Source organism: Protopterus annectens, chromosome 13.part0 (genome assembly GCF_019279795.1).
Source record: "Protopterus annectens isolate FY-2018-M chromosome 13.part0, PAN1.0, whole genome shotgun sequence".
NCBI lineage: Eukaryota > Metazoa > Chordata > Ceratodontiformes > Protopteridae > Protopterus > Protopterus annectens.
Genome location: NC_056747.1, coordinates 296,563,964 through 296,580,761, shown reverse-complemented (window position 1 = coordinate 296,580,761; position 16,798 = coordinate 296,563,964). Strand labels below are relative to the sequence as shown.

The window sequence follows — 16,798 nt, the reverse complement described above, 5'->3', positions numbered from 1 at the left end:
GTGTAACCATGACTGAGACATAAGTAAGATAATGATGGGCTACTAAAGTATATAGACAACACTTACACACATGATAGTAATATAAATACAACATTACATATGACCTTCACATATTTCTGAAATCAAACCCTTGTCAATGTGTAATGCAAAACCAGCAGGAAAATGTGGAAAAATACAATAAAAAAAAATGTAAAATTTCACTAAAGCATATGCAGTTAACCATTTCCAGAAAGGAAGCGTTCACAATTCTTCAGGATCTCGATGGTCTCAATGCAAAAAATATAACAGTAACCACAGAAATCACAAATAAAATAATAAAGCTTTTATTTTACAATGAGCTTTTCACCTTAGGTTGAAAACCAGACTGCAGATTACACAATGAAGATGTTTACAAGATGTGTAAGTAATGTTCAGTATTGACCAACAAAATTCTGTGTACTGACTTAACACAGAATTTTGTTGGTCAGTACTAAACGTTACTTATACAACTCGTAAACATCTTTCAAAATGGTTTTTAATGCAGGGTATTTTAACTTTTAAACTTATGATGATTTAGTGACAAATGGTTTATGATTTAGTACACATTTACATACTTGAATACTTACATATTTATCTTTAAATAAATCTAATGCCTACTTTGCTTGTTAAACAATTAACTAATTAGTGGTTTGGACTAAAAAAAGAAGATGCTGTACAGTGCTTAGTTGTTCAGTATAGTCCTTTAACACCTTACCCAAGATGTTGTCTAGCATGGCAGCCTTTCTTAGGTTCATCTGACACAGGTTCTTTTTCACCTCAGGTTGGTTTAGAATGAGCACTTCATCGCCTAGGTCTATAGGGAGTAACATTGACTTGGAGCAGTTCTTCTCCTCAAATCTGCTGTAGAAGGTGTTCAGTCTAAGAACTGTTTGTAAAGGCACTACTTTGAAGCAGTTACTCTATGTATTCCTATTTCACACTGGATTTAAGCATGTTTGTGCAAAGTGAACCATATTAGTGCAGCTGAAATTAACATCTTCAGTTTTTGCCATAGGACGTTAAATGCCATTCACAGTCACCCACCAAATGTGGAGGACAAAATGTGATGACTTTTCGGTGGGCTATTTCTGGCCATGTGGGTTGTGAGTGATTCTATTTTTTGACCAGGTTAAATGTGTGAAAAAGGGGTTGATAGGACAGTGGTGAAAATGGGGGGCAAGCAGGACACAGGGAAAAGAATACAGGAATTTGCAGGATGGTGGTGGAATGCATCATAGCTTTCTACTTCTTCTCAACATAAATTTAGAATTGCACACACTTTCATGACTTTGGAGAGTCAGGATGGGTGACAACAAATAATGTTTTATAGCCAACTGGACCAAATCAAAGTGTGACAAGATAACACATAGGTGAAGTGGAGAGCTATGTGTGGGGGGGTGTCATTTTTTTTTTGTGGGACAGGTGCCCATTTTTTTGAAGAGAGGAATGTTGTGGAAGGTGCTAAGTAATGAGAGGGTCATGTAGGTAGGGCAGGTTAGGTAACAGGCACAAACATACAAGGCAGACAGGGATGGTGATGGACACAAAAGGATGGAGGACACCATGATTGGGGAGAGGTAGTTGACATAGAAGGTGCATTCATGTCCTGCTTGAGAAAAGTGAGAATCTAGTCCTCACCATCAGAATTATCATCACTGTCTCCTATGTCAGATGCCTGGGTCTTTGCTGGACTTGGCATTGTTTTGACAGTATGACGCAGGACATTTTCAACCCAGCTGATTCAGGCACTGAGGCCTCTCTCCATTATGCCTTCCACTGCTTTGTCAGCTCCTGACAGATGAAAAAATTGTCAACCCCACTACTACTGCTTCCTGAGGGTACCACTGAAGCAGCACCCAGGGCAGAGCTACCTGACTCAATTGGAGAAGGCAGAGCAGGAGTTGTGGAGGTGACACTGACAGGTTGCAACCCAGATATGCTAGTTGTCTGTGCTGCTTGTGGTGGTGCCACCACAGCTATCTGTAGAGGTATGGAGGGCTGAACAGCAGTGGTCAGTCAAGCTCTCTGTGCTGATGGTCATTTTGTTTTCAGCAGCAATGTATTAAACAAAAAAGATATATATATGGAAAAACGAGAGAGAGAGAGTGAGATTGGGTGGGGAAGACAAAAAGAAGAGAATTATATCAATGGCATGTCACATTACATTTTTATTTCAATGCATAAACCAATATGAGAAATAAATATGTACACCTTTGCCACATCCAGATATGATGGGAAGGCATTCATCTGTTATAAAATCAGTTAATGCCTTCCCATAATATCTGGATCTGTCTGCTATACAACATCATGTCTGGATTTGTTATAAAAAATCAATGAGAATGGTGTGATACAATAAACAGGATAATACATTTCACTATATCATATCAGATATATGCTTTCAAAATGAATAACTGCATTTGCAAATAGTGAATTGTTAATGCTATGCAGTATTGCAGTTAATATTTTATAAGTACTATCCTGTAAAAATCTAATGTCTGGTTCTAGGTATTGAACCCACACACAATTAGTTTGATGTATATATCTCCTAATGCAACAATCAAGAGCTACTGGAGCAGGCATATAGGCTTGATATAAAAGTTTAGCTATGCCTACTCAATATGATATAGAGTGATGGACTGAAAATGCTTCTCTGCCTTGCATTCAGACCTGATGCATACTTAGCCCTGCCTATCTGAGGCAAGTTAGCCTCTCCTGATGTGCCTCATAGTTTTCTAATATCTCTGTTGCAGCTGTGCAGCAGAGAAAAGAATAAAATATATATGAAAGCATAATGAATAACTGTGTTGGTTGGCTAATTAATGCCATATCATACACAAGTGATGGGTCAGTATATTTACACAATTAAGGGGTGTTTTCAGTCTTATATTCATCCTCCTACTGGCTCAGGAGGCCCTGCTTATGCCTGTTCATGTCAATGTAGAGGTGATGACATTACTCCCCAGTATGTGACATGCAAGTTGCACAGTAGACAGCCTTAGCCAAGCTATTCTAAGCCTCAGCCTTATACCAAGACCCCCCTGCAGCAGCCTCTGGCTGTAGTGCTTCATGAAGAGAGCCACAAAAATCCTGGACTCCTCATGTCTGCAGAAGTTAAGCTAGAAATATGTCTGAATTGGTGCCCAATTCAGATTTCACATGTAGTAGTTTGTACACAAAGACGGCCAGCCTTGTCAGCTGCATTTGCATAACTGAATACACAGCAGTGGCTTGCCAGACACATTTGCAATGAGTATATTAAAAAGTATAGAAGATGTGAAATATGGCAGAGAGATTTGTCCATGTGTGATGCTTAAACTATTGACACATGCTTCAGTGATAAACACTGAAAATGCTTTATGTTGTTTGTTATAGTTATTGTTGTTTGGAAGAAAAAAATGTTATGGCCTGTGACATACTGGGTTGTTGGGATTTACACACTAGTAAGATTGAGTATTTTCACTTGGAAATCAAACTCACGAGAAAAAGAATGATAACATGTTAGCCTTTGCTTATAAACTGTCAATGCCACAGTAGAACTTTCTTTTTTACATGGTCATTTGAGTAATACTTCTTTCAAAATGAATGAAGATACACGTGTGCCTTGATGTACTTGTGGTCCTGGAGTTCTATATAGAAGGCAGTATTTGAATTTGTAAATACATTTCAGAGGCATTGAGCTGCATTATCTGATACACTGTCCTAAACATATACTTAAGATGTGTGATGAGTCATAATAATTATAACAAAGGTATTGTGCACATCATACCTATGCAAGTGTATTTTAATTAGTTATCCTCATTATTCTCATGGTTAACATAATTTGCACATGATACTGGAATTGTATAGGAAGTATTAATGATACATTTGTTGCAATAAACATAGCTATGTTACTCCTTTGTATTTAGTTAACATTCATAACCAATTTCTGAAAAATGGCAGACTGTGAAACACTTATTATTCCTGCAGTCAGAGTAATCATTCACACTTGCAAGACTTTAGCAAGTAACAGTTCTTAGTGCTCGTCCTTGCAGAGGTAGGGCATGTGCATGCAACTGTGTATGTCCTTACACCATGTTTACATTCATACACTTAATGCATATTTTAGAATTCATGAATGCTAATGAGTTCATACCTAATTTACATATTCACCATCCTCATAGGGCTGACTCTGCACTATATCAAGGTATTTGTGTAGGCAAGGAACTTGTATCATGGTAGAGGAGACTCTTTGGATCTACAGAGCTCCATGGTGCTATTTGCTTGCAAAATTCTAGTTTCACAATTGACTTGATAGAAAAGCATTTTTTTTGTTTAGTTTCTTTTTACAAAATACTATAGTTCAACCTTACTGATGGATTGCATTTCACAGTACACCCATTGTTTTTCTGTCTGCATTGTTTGCCCCTTGCTGGTGGCATAGCCATGTATTTCAGTTCTTTTTTCCATTCCAAATATTTGTAAAGAATGTAACATGACATTATGGAAATTTTTCTATGGCCATCTGACTAATTATTGCAGAAAAGTGTTGTATCACTTAGTAGCAAGGTCAAGGGTTTTACTTTTGTAGCTCACAAAATGTGTTAAGCCTGTGATGTATACCTCAATGCCTTCAATACAAGTGGACATCCAACAACAGTTTTAGCCATTTGTAATGTAAAAGTGTACATTGCTTTTCTTAATGCTGCAATGTACCACACGGTTACACACCTGTTGTACTCCTTACATAACCTTACGCACTTGCTTTTCATTTAATTTCCTTTCCTTTTTTGGAAGAGGGGTCTGTATTAACCTGTGTGTATTGATATGGAGCTTTCATTTTTAATTATTTGGTACAAGATGGATGCATGCATTCATACATATTTGTTTTGTTAATAATCACTTGTGTCTTAATTGTGTACTTTATGTTACTTTTATGTTTCGGCTCATATAGGGCTATGGTACCCAAGACATCTGAACACTGTAAAATGCCATACAGTGATGCAGAGAATGAAGTTATCATCCAGGTACTAAGCCGACACAGTTCCTTCCTCTTAGAAGGAGGCAGAGGTGACAATTACTCCAGTGACTGTATCTGGGTGTAGATGGTCAACTATGTAAATGGTGTAGGAGGCCATACATACCAGGAAGTGTGACACAAGGCCATTGACATAATAATGTATGTGATATGTAGGGTAGGTGAAACTGGCTGGGAAGACATGACTTGGGGGGGGGCTACTAACAAGCCAGCAGTGACTGAAACTGAGGAGTCCCTGTCCATGTCAGCTATCCCTGACACCTCAGAAGAGGGTTCACACAGAATCACGGCTGTTGGTTCTGACATGGAGAACAACACCAGTGTGTATACTGCAGAACTTTGAAGTATGCAATTCAATTCAATAATTTGCACTCACTTCTTTGATATCAGGCTTGCCCTCATGTGCCCCACCATCCTAAGCCAGTGATAATAACTGTGCCCTGCCCTTTTCACATTTTTCATTTAATTACAGTTGTATGTATGTGTGAGAAAGTAAAATGCTTGATGCACATTATTGGTCAAAGTCCATATCTGGATATTGCAGACATCAGTCATGCATTATTACTCACATTACTGTGCACATGATAAATGTCTCATCTTAGAGATATATAACTACCTGCATATCTGACTAAGCAGTTAGCTAACTCTTTTTTGTTTTTTTCAAACAGGTCTCACACTTACCTTGAGCCTCAGGTAAGGGCAGAAGAGGTTGTATATTTCCTCTACTGTGTCCCTGTCTACCTGGTATTGCCCTACAGTTTCTGTGTTATGCAGTCCTTAAGTGAAACAGGGTAAAAACACCCTTCTCCTTCTTTTTCTTGGCAGAGATCTGGCACCAGCAACACCTTGATTTAAAATCTGTTGCTTATACCAGTTAATATAGTAACATACAACCCATAACACTTTTTTTCTAAGTATAAGTGTGGTTGTAATCCAGAGTTTTGGATTTCAGGGCAAATTGCTACAGTAAGTGTAAATAATTGCTTTATGGATTACTGTTAGATTAGGGATTTCGATTTTAAAATAGTTATTAGGCATTAGACAGGGTAAAGGGTAAAATAAATTGTGTTTCATTTATGCATAAAGGACAGTTAAGCAGAAAGGAAAATAACCTTGCTTGCCAAGCATGGAAGACTGTTTATTAAAGAGGAAAAGATAAGCATAAAGTGTGCAGAGTGTTCTTTTCTCGAGGAAAAGATCAGCTACAGAATGTTCCTTAATAAAGCACAGACAAAGCCTGAGACCAAGGTTAAAAAAGTAAATAAAGGACATTTATGAGACTAAAAGCAATATAATATACTGTGTTCAGGAGAGCAGAGCAGTTAAGGTTAGTAAGTTTGTTTGACCTGTTACTTCAGAGAAGATGACAAACACTCAAGCCTGAGTGTAGAAAACAGGTCATCTAGAGACTATGTCAGTTTGCATCGTTCAGGACAATCAGAATAATGTGCAGCAACTTGAATTGTTTATCAGTACTGTTAAAGGAGACAGTATTCAGATATTGTAAACAACTTATAAAACCTTATTAAAAGAACTACAGTGTTTGGAGAATTAATTCTGAATGCACAAGACTTGGTCCATAAGGGAGAGACTGACACATATTAAGCACAAGCTTGGGTAATTAAGACTTTGGTTTTTCAGTCTCATTGTATACAGCTTTTCTAGCTAATTATGGTATTGTCAAATTACATCCTGATAGCTCCACCATGTTGGATTAGTTTATTAGCATGTAATTCAGCTACTTATGCATTAATTAGAATACTTTGCTGTTTACCCTTGTTTTGAGGCTCTAAATTAAGTGAAGAGCCATTTAATGAATACCAAATAGTGCGCTATCATGTGGCACTGCATATACTTCTGCAGTGGTGCAGCGGTAGCATTGTTGCCTCAGCAAGAGGTTCTCCCATTCGATTCTTGGCTGGAGTGCGGGGAGTGCCTTCTGTGTGGAGTCTGCTTGTCCTCCCCGCGGTTGGGTGGGCATTCGAAAGACATGCGTAAATGGGCGTGCCTTCATTGAAGGTTGAACGTCGAGCTGGCACCTCGGCGTTTGTGAAAATCTACTGCCAATCATTAGCAGACCGGAGTTCCGCTGTGGCGACCCCTAACTGGGAAAAGCCGAAAGACAACAACATGTTGCACTGCATATACAACAGCTGCACTTAATGTAGCTGTTTATGAATCCAGCCCATTCTAAGTACAAAAAAGGCTTTAGGAGAATTAGAAGTACATTGAAATTTTTGTGTCTTATTCAGTAAAAGAATACCATAGATTACAGTTATTAACATATACCTGGGTGATAAATGTTTATATCAATGTTGGCTTAATTAAACTTTATAGGGCCTAAGCAGGAAACTGCATGTGTGAGTAATATACCAATGTATATAATACATAGTGTGCATGTGTGTGTGTGTGTGTGTGTGTGTGTGTGTGTGTGTGTGTGTGTGTGTGTGTGTGTGTGTGTGTGTGTGTGTGGGGGTGTTGTTTGCCTTCCATCTTACACTTTTTTTTTTTAATATTGATTTATGATTTTTTTATTTTTTTCTTCTTAATGATCAGATATTTAGCACATAAATGTAATGCTTTTGTTACTTCCAGTAGTGATTGTCAGCATATATGCCTCAAAAATAGTAAAAAGCTGTATGTTGTGGTCAATTTATCTCAAATGACATACTGATCATCAATAATATTACACACTAATTTTACTTAAAAAAAAAAAATAATGTATTTAAATAATTACTATAAAAAGTGCATATATAAAATGACATATACATATATACACCAAACAAAACAAGGAAGGCTGTATTACAGACCAGAATAGTGAATGAGGCCAGAGACATGACCAGGAGACAGACACAGAAAATAAACCATTACCAGGTTGTGATGGCAACAGCCACCTCACCCAGTACCAGTAACTCAAAACCAGTAACTCAAAGAACTGCATGAACACAACATCCAGTTACCATACAGAGCAGTATATCTGCACCGCACAATGTAGCTGGTCCAATGAATGTAGACAGTCTATATTACCTGATGAACATAGACCAATCTGAGTAGATTTCTGTGTGCCTGTGACCAATCAATGTTAGATGCCTGTGACCAATCAATGTTATTCAAGAAAAATGATTACAACAATTAAATTTTGTAATTCTCATATTTCAACAATACCACATGTAATTCTCAATCCTCAACAAGTATGTAATCTTGGAAAATACACATCCAAGCAATCATCTTTTCCAAATCCAAGTAAGATCAGCAGTTATCCCCATGATCAATGAGAGATCATTCATCATCAATGCCCAGGAGTCCAGCTATATCCTGCCCACAGTCTGCCCGCATAATCTATCCCACCAGCTCATAGCATAGCACTACTTGACATTCTAAACTACTTTTCCTGTCCAGCTTGAATTGTGTGTGATATTGAAATCTATCTGATATGATAATATGACTTACATCATATACATAATATGACATATTACTAAGGTGACAAGGTACATAGGAAAGGGTGAGCTGGAGCCCTGGGAAGGGCCTGATACCATACACACAATACCCACCTGTTGTGTGTGTGTGTGTGTGTGTGTGTGTGTGTGTGTGTGTGTGTGTGTGTGTGTGTGTGTGTGAGGGGTCCTTGCTGGCTATGTGTGTAAAGCAGCACAACCTGCAATAACAAAATCATCACAATCACCCAACAAATGTGTAATGTTGCTACTGTTCGGAACATGGTAGGTAATAATTATTACTATAGCAACAAGCCATGTGCAAGGACAATTAATGGGGCAGGGCATAGTGTAACTAGCATAAAAGTGAAATGTTGACATGCTGAAAAAAGTAAAAAGGCAGAAAATCCCGGAGAAAAGCAAATCTCAAACATCATTTTTCTCTTTTAAACTTCTTTTTTGCAGGGGGACATCCAGAACATCAAACTGGCTGTTATTGTTCATAAATCCAAGAAGTAATTAGGGACCTGGGGACCCAAGTTGATAGCAATCTCTCATTTGACAACCACATGGCCAAAGTGGTTAGAAAAACATTTTATATAGCCCACCTAATCATGAAGGGGTTCACATCTAGCTCAGGGGAGGTCATCGTGCCTCTTTACTCATCCCTCATCAGGCCCATAATTGAGTAAAATGCCCCTTTTGGGATGTACCTTACCAGACACCTGCAGCAACTGGAAAGACCCCAAAAGTGCCTCACCAAGAGGATCAAAGGGCTCAAACAGATGCCATATGCTGCCCGGTTAAAGAAACTCCAGCTCTACTCAGTGGCATACCACCTGCTCAGAGGCGATCTGTGCTTGACGTATAAAGCCATGTCCAACCCGGAATTAATGGACATGCTGCACCTCAGAAAATCCAAATCCCATTGAGCTATGTGCTCGAGAGACTTGAACCTCAGCACTGAAATAAATAGGACATGCTGCAGGGACAGATTCATAACCCAGAGGCTCCCTTCACTCTGGAATAAAATCCCAGTCCAGGTTAGGCAGAGTCTCTCATTGACTCTCTTCAAGAGGAATCTTGATGAGTGGATGGGAGATCGTAGGTTTACCCCAGGTATCACTTCTGTGTCACTGTTAGACAGAGGCACAGTATACTAACCTCGAAAAAGGGCATAGCAAAATTAATTTAAAATGGGTGGCGAAAGCCAAACACACTCTGACTAGGCTTATAAATGCCCTAGGGCAGATAGCCTAGTATGAACCTATGAACCTATGAACATATATCACATTCAATAAACCACATAAAAATCCACTAATTCCTGATGAAGTTCTGATTCCGAATCAAACAGAATGAAAGTGCTAAAATAATACAAGTAGGGTCTAGGTCCTTGCCATGGAGGAATTAGTGAACTTTTTTGTGATTTATTATTTGGTTATTCTCTGCTATGCTACTTTTCTGTTTTTGTTGTTTTTACATATTACATTCCCTAGCATTTTGTGTATGTCTGTGCGAGAGAGTAGCACATTATATAGCATAAATTCAGGACAATGAGTTCCAAAGGACTCTGTGTTCTGCCATTCTGACCCTTTATAAACCATTTCCTCAATTACTCATGCCTTAAACTCATAAACCACAATAACAACTTTAATAACACAAGGCAACTTGTTCTGGCTGATAACACAACTTCACTCTATTTATTCCATTTTACAGTAGTTATATCCCCTTCTCTAAAATGACACTGCTTTCCTTTCAAAATTAAGGAGTGTTTAGTGGTGCATAATCTAATAAAATACAATTATAACTCACAAAATCCTAGTTTGTATGATAATAAATTCCTACCTTACCTTCCTTTGTGATCAGTTGCTGGACTCAATGATGTAGCCAGGTATACTCTTTGCACTCAAATGAATGCAATTTTCTGGGCATCTAGTTTAATGCCTCCATAATTAGATATGTAGCTTGTTTACAAAGAGGATTGCTAATCAGAAAAGAAAAAAAACTGAATAGTTTTAGAGAAAAAAGCTAAAATAATAAAAGGTTTTATTAAGTGCTTTCAGGGGGGTAACATTTTGTTGGATGAGTCCATTTTTTTGAATGTCAGGTGAGAAGGGGAAAGCATAAGAGTTTTTGACTACAAAACAAAATTCTCTGGCTACACTTCTGACTGGATTCATTTGATTCTACTTTCATTTATTCAATACATGCATACAATCCTACTACCAAACTTCACAGATGGTCTGATTAAACTGTGTGTGTGAGAGCGAGAGGGGGACAGAGAGATTGAGGTATGTGGTCTTCTGTTTATTATGAACCTTAACAGAGAAGCCATTTTTATTTTTCCTCCAGATTGATTGCATGTGTTGTACATCATCCACAGCGATGTCCAAGTCCTTATATTCATTGTCTTTAGTTTGTTCTATCTTGCACCACTGCAATCACCACTAGTTTCATTACAATCCACAGTTATGTTTAATTATATGTGCTGCCAACATATTTTTATGCACCAGTTCCAAATTGGCAATAGCATGTCATTGGTGAGCAGTAAAAGTCATTGTTAGCATACTTCTTAACTTTCCCTGATTTTCAAGGGCATTCCTGATTTTGGCTCAGAAGTTTGTTCTGTCCTTACAAATGGCAATTTAGGGAGAAAATGTGGTGGATTACACTTAATGTATAATGAATTAGAAGTATAGCTTTCGTTTACTTTGGAAAATTCATATTAAATCACATTCTCTTATTTTGAAAACTTATGGTGTTGTTAGTAATTAACATTTTAAAAAGTGTCACTAATTATGTTTGGATTTGTCTCTGATTCTGGAGATAAGAGAGGGGCTCTCAACCTTCAGTCCTCGAAATGTGGAACACTACCTCTCATAATGTTGAACAAATGAGCAAAATGTGTAACATATGACATATACATACAACTTATTAGCAACTTTAACTAGGAAGTTCATAGGATGGTTAACGTATTAATTTATATTGCTAAAACATTATTTTTATGAATTAATATGATACGGTGTTGGGTATTAGTGAAAAAAAGTCTTAGGAATTAATATCTGGAACAGCTCTCAACAAGTCAGGGACAAATGTCAACAGAATCAGTAACAATTTTAAAAATTAGTACTATTAACTTGTGACACTGACAGAACAAACGATTGTGCGTCAATATACATTTTAAGTAAAACAAGTATATAACTCTAATTATTGTCATTTATAAAGTACAATTCACAGCCTTTTCTCCAAAGGTCACCAATTTTAGGAGGGCTAAAGAAGGACAGAGCTAAACTTTGAGTCAAAATCAAGGACAATTTTGAAAATCAGGGACAGTGAGAGGTCTCTGGAACCCTGAGGAACACAAACTTTTTAAGATTCAAAATGTGGAACGGTTCCCATAATGAGGCATACTTGAGAGATAAGAGGTGGAGAGCTGCATTTGTTGAGTGGGATAACGTATACCATAGAACAACCAATTGAATAATGAACTTACTTTTAAAACATTAAATCAAAGGTCATACCTTATTTCGTACCTTGCACTTTTTTTAGTTGACACCAAAGGCTTTACAGTTGTTCCCCTTGCCTTTCATTTTTGTTACCGGGGACGCTAATCGTATCCAAGGAAGTCGCTAAACCCTGCACCTTAATTGGCACACAGGGCTTGGAAGTCATGAAAGGTGGGTGGAGTGTATTAACCTGACCTTGTGTCAATCAGACAAGAACGGAATTATTACTAACCAATCAGATGATTTTAGGTAGCCACGTACGTAACGTTAGTAGAAAGGGAAAGGCTGCGGAGTTTAATAAACCAATGCGAGCCTGCAGATTCGGAGACAAACTCCAATCGTGTCTTAGAGCTCTGCTGAGGCTTTGATGATTTGTTCTGGCAAAGGACTGGTTGTTCTTTCCTGGGCTTCTCATGCTGGAGGTCGTTCGAGTCAAGTAGTTTTGAAGGAAAAAAGTCTTTGTCTAGCCCTGTAATTTTTTATTTTTTATTTAATCTAAGTCGTATTTAAATATGTTTTCCCGTGTAGCTAGACCCGTTCTTGGATTTGGCAGGAGTCTTTCTACCACACCTCCGGTAAAGCATGATTACTGTTGGAATTTGAACGGTGATACATGACCGGGTAGAATGGTGGGCCCAGGTTTGGATGGGAGCAACCCGTTGGTTTTGGATTAACTGCATGCTCTTAGATTATATTTGAAGAGTTGTCTGGTTATATGATTTGTTTAGTTCCAGAGTGAGGTGCGCAATTGATGTTTATGGCTGTCAGCTCAGAGACATTTCGCCTCTTCAGAGCCCTGGCTAGGCAGGAAACTGATTTTTTTTTATTGGTAATATTTTCATCATTAGTTATTAAAGTCCCTCTATCCCACAGGTTCGTAAGTGGTAGTCAGACAGTAGTTCCGTTCCCATATGCGTAAGTAAGACTCGTGATATTTGGAGAGCTTTGTATAAACATTGCATTCCTGTTGTGATCAGTACTTGCATTTATAGTTTGCAATTTATGTTTAATGGGTTAAATAATTGGATATGGGTATTATTTATGTTTTCCGGACTCTTGTCTTAATGTAGGTTGTGCCCTTTCAGTTAAATGTTTGATTTGTAGTCTTTTGCATAAAAATATGGAAGGAAGTTCAAGAATCTTTTCTTTTTAAAATAAAGATTGTGTTGTCCAATCTGGGCATAGTGAGTGGTACTTTGTATAACTTTGTTTTGTTTTATTCTTTTCCACTTTGTTCAGAAATCATTTTGACATTGACACTGGACGTCTCTTTCCTAGAGGTTGCGCACGAACACACAAATGTTAAGGACTCTAACGTCACGCATGGTGTATGCAGGGTCTGATGTGGTTTCCACTCTCTCTCTATTTTTCAGTCTTTATTGGTACTGCAGCTAGTTTGTTACAGTATGTTGGTTTCAAACTTTCAGTTTCTAGAAATGGTTAAGGGTTTTGTTAATGCAGTGAAATGGACTGTCTTCATTTCTACGTCCTCGTATAAGGAACGTTAGTAAGGTTCGTAATACTTCAGATGTGTGTCAAGCGTGTTGTCATCACTTCAGTGTACCCGGAATTGCGAATTTTAGTTCCTATGAGGATTTCTGTTTTGGCGGAGTGTTTGGAAGTTTTCATACTTGCAGTACTAGTACTGTAGCTAGTCTGATCGCTCTCGTCTTGCATTACTGTAGTTTCCATATGCACTTTCTGATATTTTAAATACCTCAGGACATGGTTAGTCATAAATACCTCAGGACATGGTTAGTCATGGAGTGTAACTAACTATTTCGGCAAGCAATGTTGCTTTTTTAACCCCTCCCTTTTATCTCCCTCAAATGACTGCTTTTTTTGTGCCTTTAGTTTATTATAACTTTATTATATTGCCCTATGTGATCATTAAGTAATTAATTGGGGCTTCATGTTACTAATGATTATTTGCTACTTCCACATTGCAGTGTTTGCAGTTCCCAGTATACAGAGCTTGTAACACTATTGTGCTTCTAAGTGTGTAGACCTGTTGGCCATAAGTATATCACAGCTAGCAACAAGATGCACAACTGTTCCTGCTGTAACATGGCATCAATTACCACCAGTTTTGAAGACCATGTCTCTAATAAGAGGGGGTTTGAATCCCACCACTGCAAACTAGGGTGTATGAGCAATAGCAGGAACATGCCTCTTATCCATCACCCTGCATGCATCCCCAGTTTTAACAAACTTTGCAAGATTGACTTAAACTAGAATCTTGTTACAACAAGATTTCTAGGTTTGCTACAGGAGGCTGATATAAGACCATCACTGTGTATCACTCAGACAACCAAACTGCAAGTGAATCTAGTATCACTTGCACCAAAGCTGTACCACTACCTTAACAAAGTCCCAGCACTCCAGAATCGAATTCAACCCTATACTTCAACTAGCTCATTGAGATCTAGCAACCAAAACCTCTTGTGTAATTGAATGCAGTAACAATGCTGGCAAACCTCTCTTTGGCTACTCTATTTCCAAAGCTTGGAATGCTTTACCTGGCCAACTGACATCTGTTACCTCCATGGCCCAATTTATATTAAAAAAAAAAAAAAAACCTCTTAAAACACACTATATGAATAATTGGTTACGCTCCTGTGACTCCCCCGGGTAAACATCCACCTAATAATTCATTTTCCATCTTACCACTAATTGCCCTCAAAACTAACCCTGCCTCATCTACAGCACTAACCTGCTTATATCCTTTATTTCTGCAATGATCACCAATTTAATCTGCCCACTTTAGCCTTATGATCTCTTAACATCTTATTTTTCTGTACTCCTACTTATACTGTCATGACTGTTATCCTTCCCCTTTTGCATAGTAACTATTTTACTTTCTTAATCATTTAACATTGTACTGTGTGTATGCTATATTAATCCTATTGTAACCACTGTTATGAGTGTCACATTTACAATGTGCAATGTTAACTTTGATCCCACAGTTTTCTTATTATGACCTGTCTCTTTTTGATTGATATTTTGTTAACTAGATCTGTCTACGATAACTTTGTACACTCCTGTGTACTACCTACTATTATCACATTGTATTATTGATTGTTTTCCTCTTTAATAATCTGTGTAATATGGAGGATTTTTTTTTTTATTTTCCTGTAAAATAAACTATACAATATGGAGCTTTTCTCCCTGGGCCTCCACTGAAAATGGACCTATGTCCAGTCGGACTATCCCAGTTACTGCTGTGTGCCTCAGGTCTTCTGGCACCCCAAGGGATGGTTTCTCCAGTTACACCACTGGAAACCAAAAAAGGAAAAATGTAGACAAGTCTAATTCTATAACTTAAGTCTTCATGTGAATCATGACTTTAAGAACATAAAAGGAGCATATACTGAGTATAGGCTTCCAATATCCACTCCTAGACTAAGACTTGACATTAACCATTTGGAGAGATGATTTTTTTGGCCTGGCACCACAGGACCATTTTCACCACTCTGTGAAAAGCAGTGTCTGCAATTGCCCCAGTATTTGTAGTAACTCGCTCACTCACACAGTTTCCATAGAAGGCTTTTAGAGTTCTCCAGTTAGCTTTCTTCCTGGAACAGTAGTACTGCCACCCTTGTTGAGTCCCCAGCTGTGTATAAGCACACATTTATTTTCTAGACTTAAGTTATCAAAATAAAAGTAAGTTATCAAAAATTATTCTCACTGGTTGCATGCTCAAGTTATCCAGCTAATTAGGAGTGGATGTAACAGTTTTGCCAACCTACAGTACTAAATATCCTCTTGTCAAATAAGTACCAGACATAAGATCTTGAAATTATCTAAAACCTTAATACAAGAAAGGCAGTGTTGATATAGGTTAAATATGCAGATGAAAAGGCAATGCACAAACAGTTTAAAAATGGCTAGCAAGATAAAATGCTTAAGCTAGATAGCTACTCTAGCTGTCTCTTATATTAAAAACTTGGACCCATCTATCCTAAGTTTATAAAATATTACACAAGGCAGAATTTTAACTGCTATGGTCACCAATGTTTCTCTGTCTTGTGCAGTTCTGTGTGAATTTTTAAACCGTGTAGGCATAAACTGCTGCAGTAGAGGTACCCTAGCCACCAAGATGTCAAACCAAGCCTTACTGAGTGTATCTACCACCAGATTCCTCTTGGTTCATCCTACAACCCACTGGAGCTACTGAATACCAAGGTGCCTCTGTCAAGATTGCACTCAATCATGCTGACACTGTCTAATTTGTGCCTTTGCTGCCTACCTGGTAACTTTTCCATGTAAAACTAGTACCTTTGATTTGAAAGGAGACTTGTACTGTGTACAGTTCGTGCTTTACAGGGATGCTAACTTTGCCATTTAACTAGCAACTGTGGCCTGTAATAAGCACCGTTCACTTTTTTCACAGTTGACAAAGTAGATTCACGGACTGTGTACAGTTTGTGCTTTAAGGGATGAACACCATCACCTGCTGCCCAACAGAGTACTTCCCTTGTTCTAACTCTAGCTGTTGCTTCATGCCAGACTTTCTACTGCTGTTGTCTGTACCAAGTCCTCCCTAATTCTGATATTTAGAGCAAGCATATGACAGGGTGCCTAGAGAGGAGTTGTGGTATTGTATGAGGAAGTCGGGAGTGTCGGAGAAGTATGTAAGAGGGGTACAGGATATGTACGAGGATAGTGTGACAGCGGTGAGGTCTGCTGTGGGAATGACGGATGCGTTTAAGGTGGAGGTGGGATTTTGTCAAGGATCAGCTTTGAGCCCTTTCTTATTTGCAATGGTGATGGACAGGTTGACAGATAAGATCAGACAGGAGTCCCTGTGGGCTATGTTTACAGAT

The 16,798-nt window shown here is 38.1% G+C and overlaps 2 protein-coding genes across 7 annotated transcripts in view; one reads left to right on the top strand and one right to left on the bottom strand.

Moving 5' to 3' along the window:
• STYXL1 (serine/threonine/tyrosine interacting like 1) overlaps positions 1-16,798 on the bottom strand; it is a 1,008,156-nt gene that overhangs the window by 581,307 nt on the left and 410,051 nt on the right. The window contains exons 1-2 of one of the 6 annotated variants that reach the window (XM_044053881.1): positions 11,988-12,151; positions 10,312-10,450 (exon numbers count right to left, since the gene is read on the bottom strand). The exons of 1 other annotated variant lie outside the window; for it this stretch is intronic. The gene's annotated coding sequence lies outside the window, so the exon portion shown is untranslated. Of the gene's footprint in view, positions 1-10,311; positions 10,451-11,987; positions 12,152-16,798 lie in introns of those variants that run through there. 4 more of the 6 variants (XM_044053878.1, XM_044053879.1, XM_044053880.1 and 1 more) reach the window with 4 other exon arrangements.
• The window catches only part of MDH2 (malate dehydrogenase 2), a gene marked incomplete in the record, with an annotated part of 300,391 nt that continues 295,900 nt past the window's right edge, over positions 12,308-16,798 (top strand). Inside the window, 1 exon segment of the mRNA XM_044053883.1 lies at positions 12,308-12,547. Within this exon segment, the coding sequence (XP_043909818.1) occupies positions 12,485-12,547 (63 nt within the window).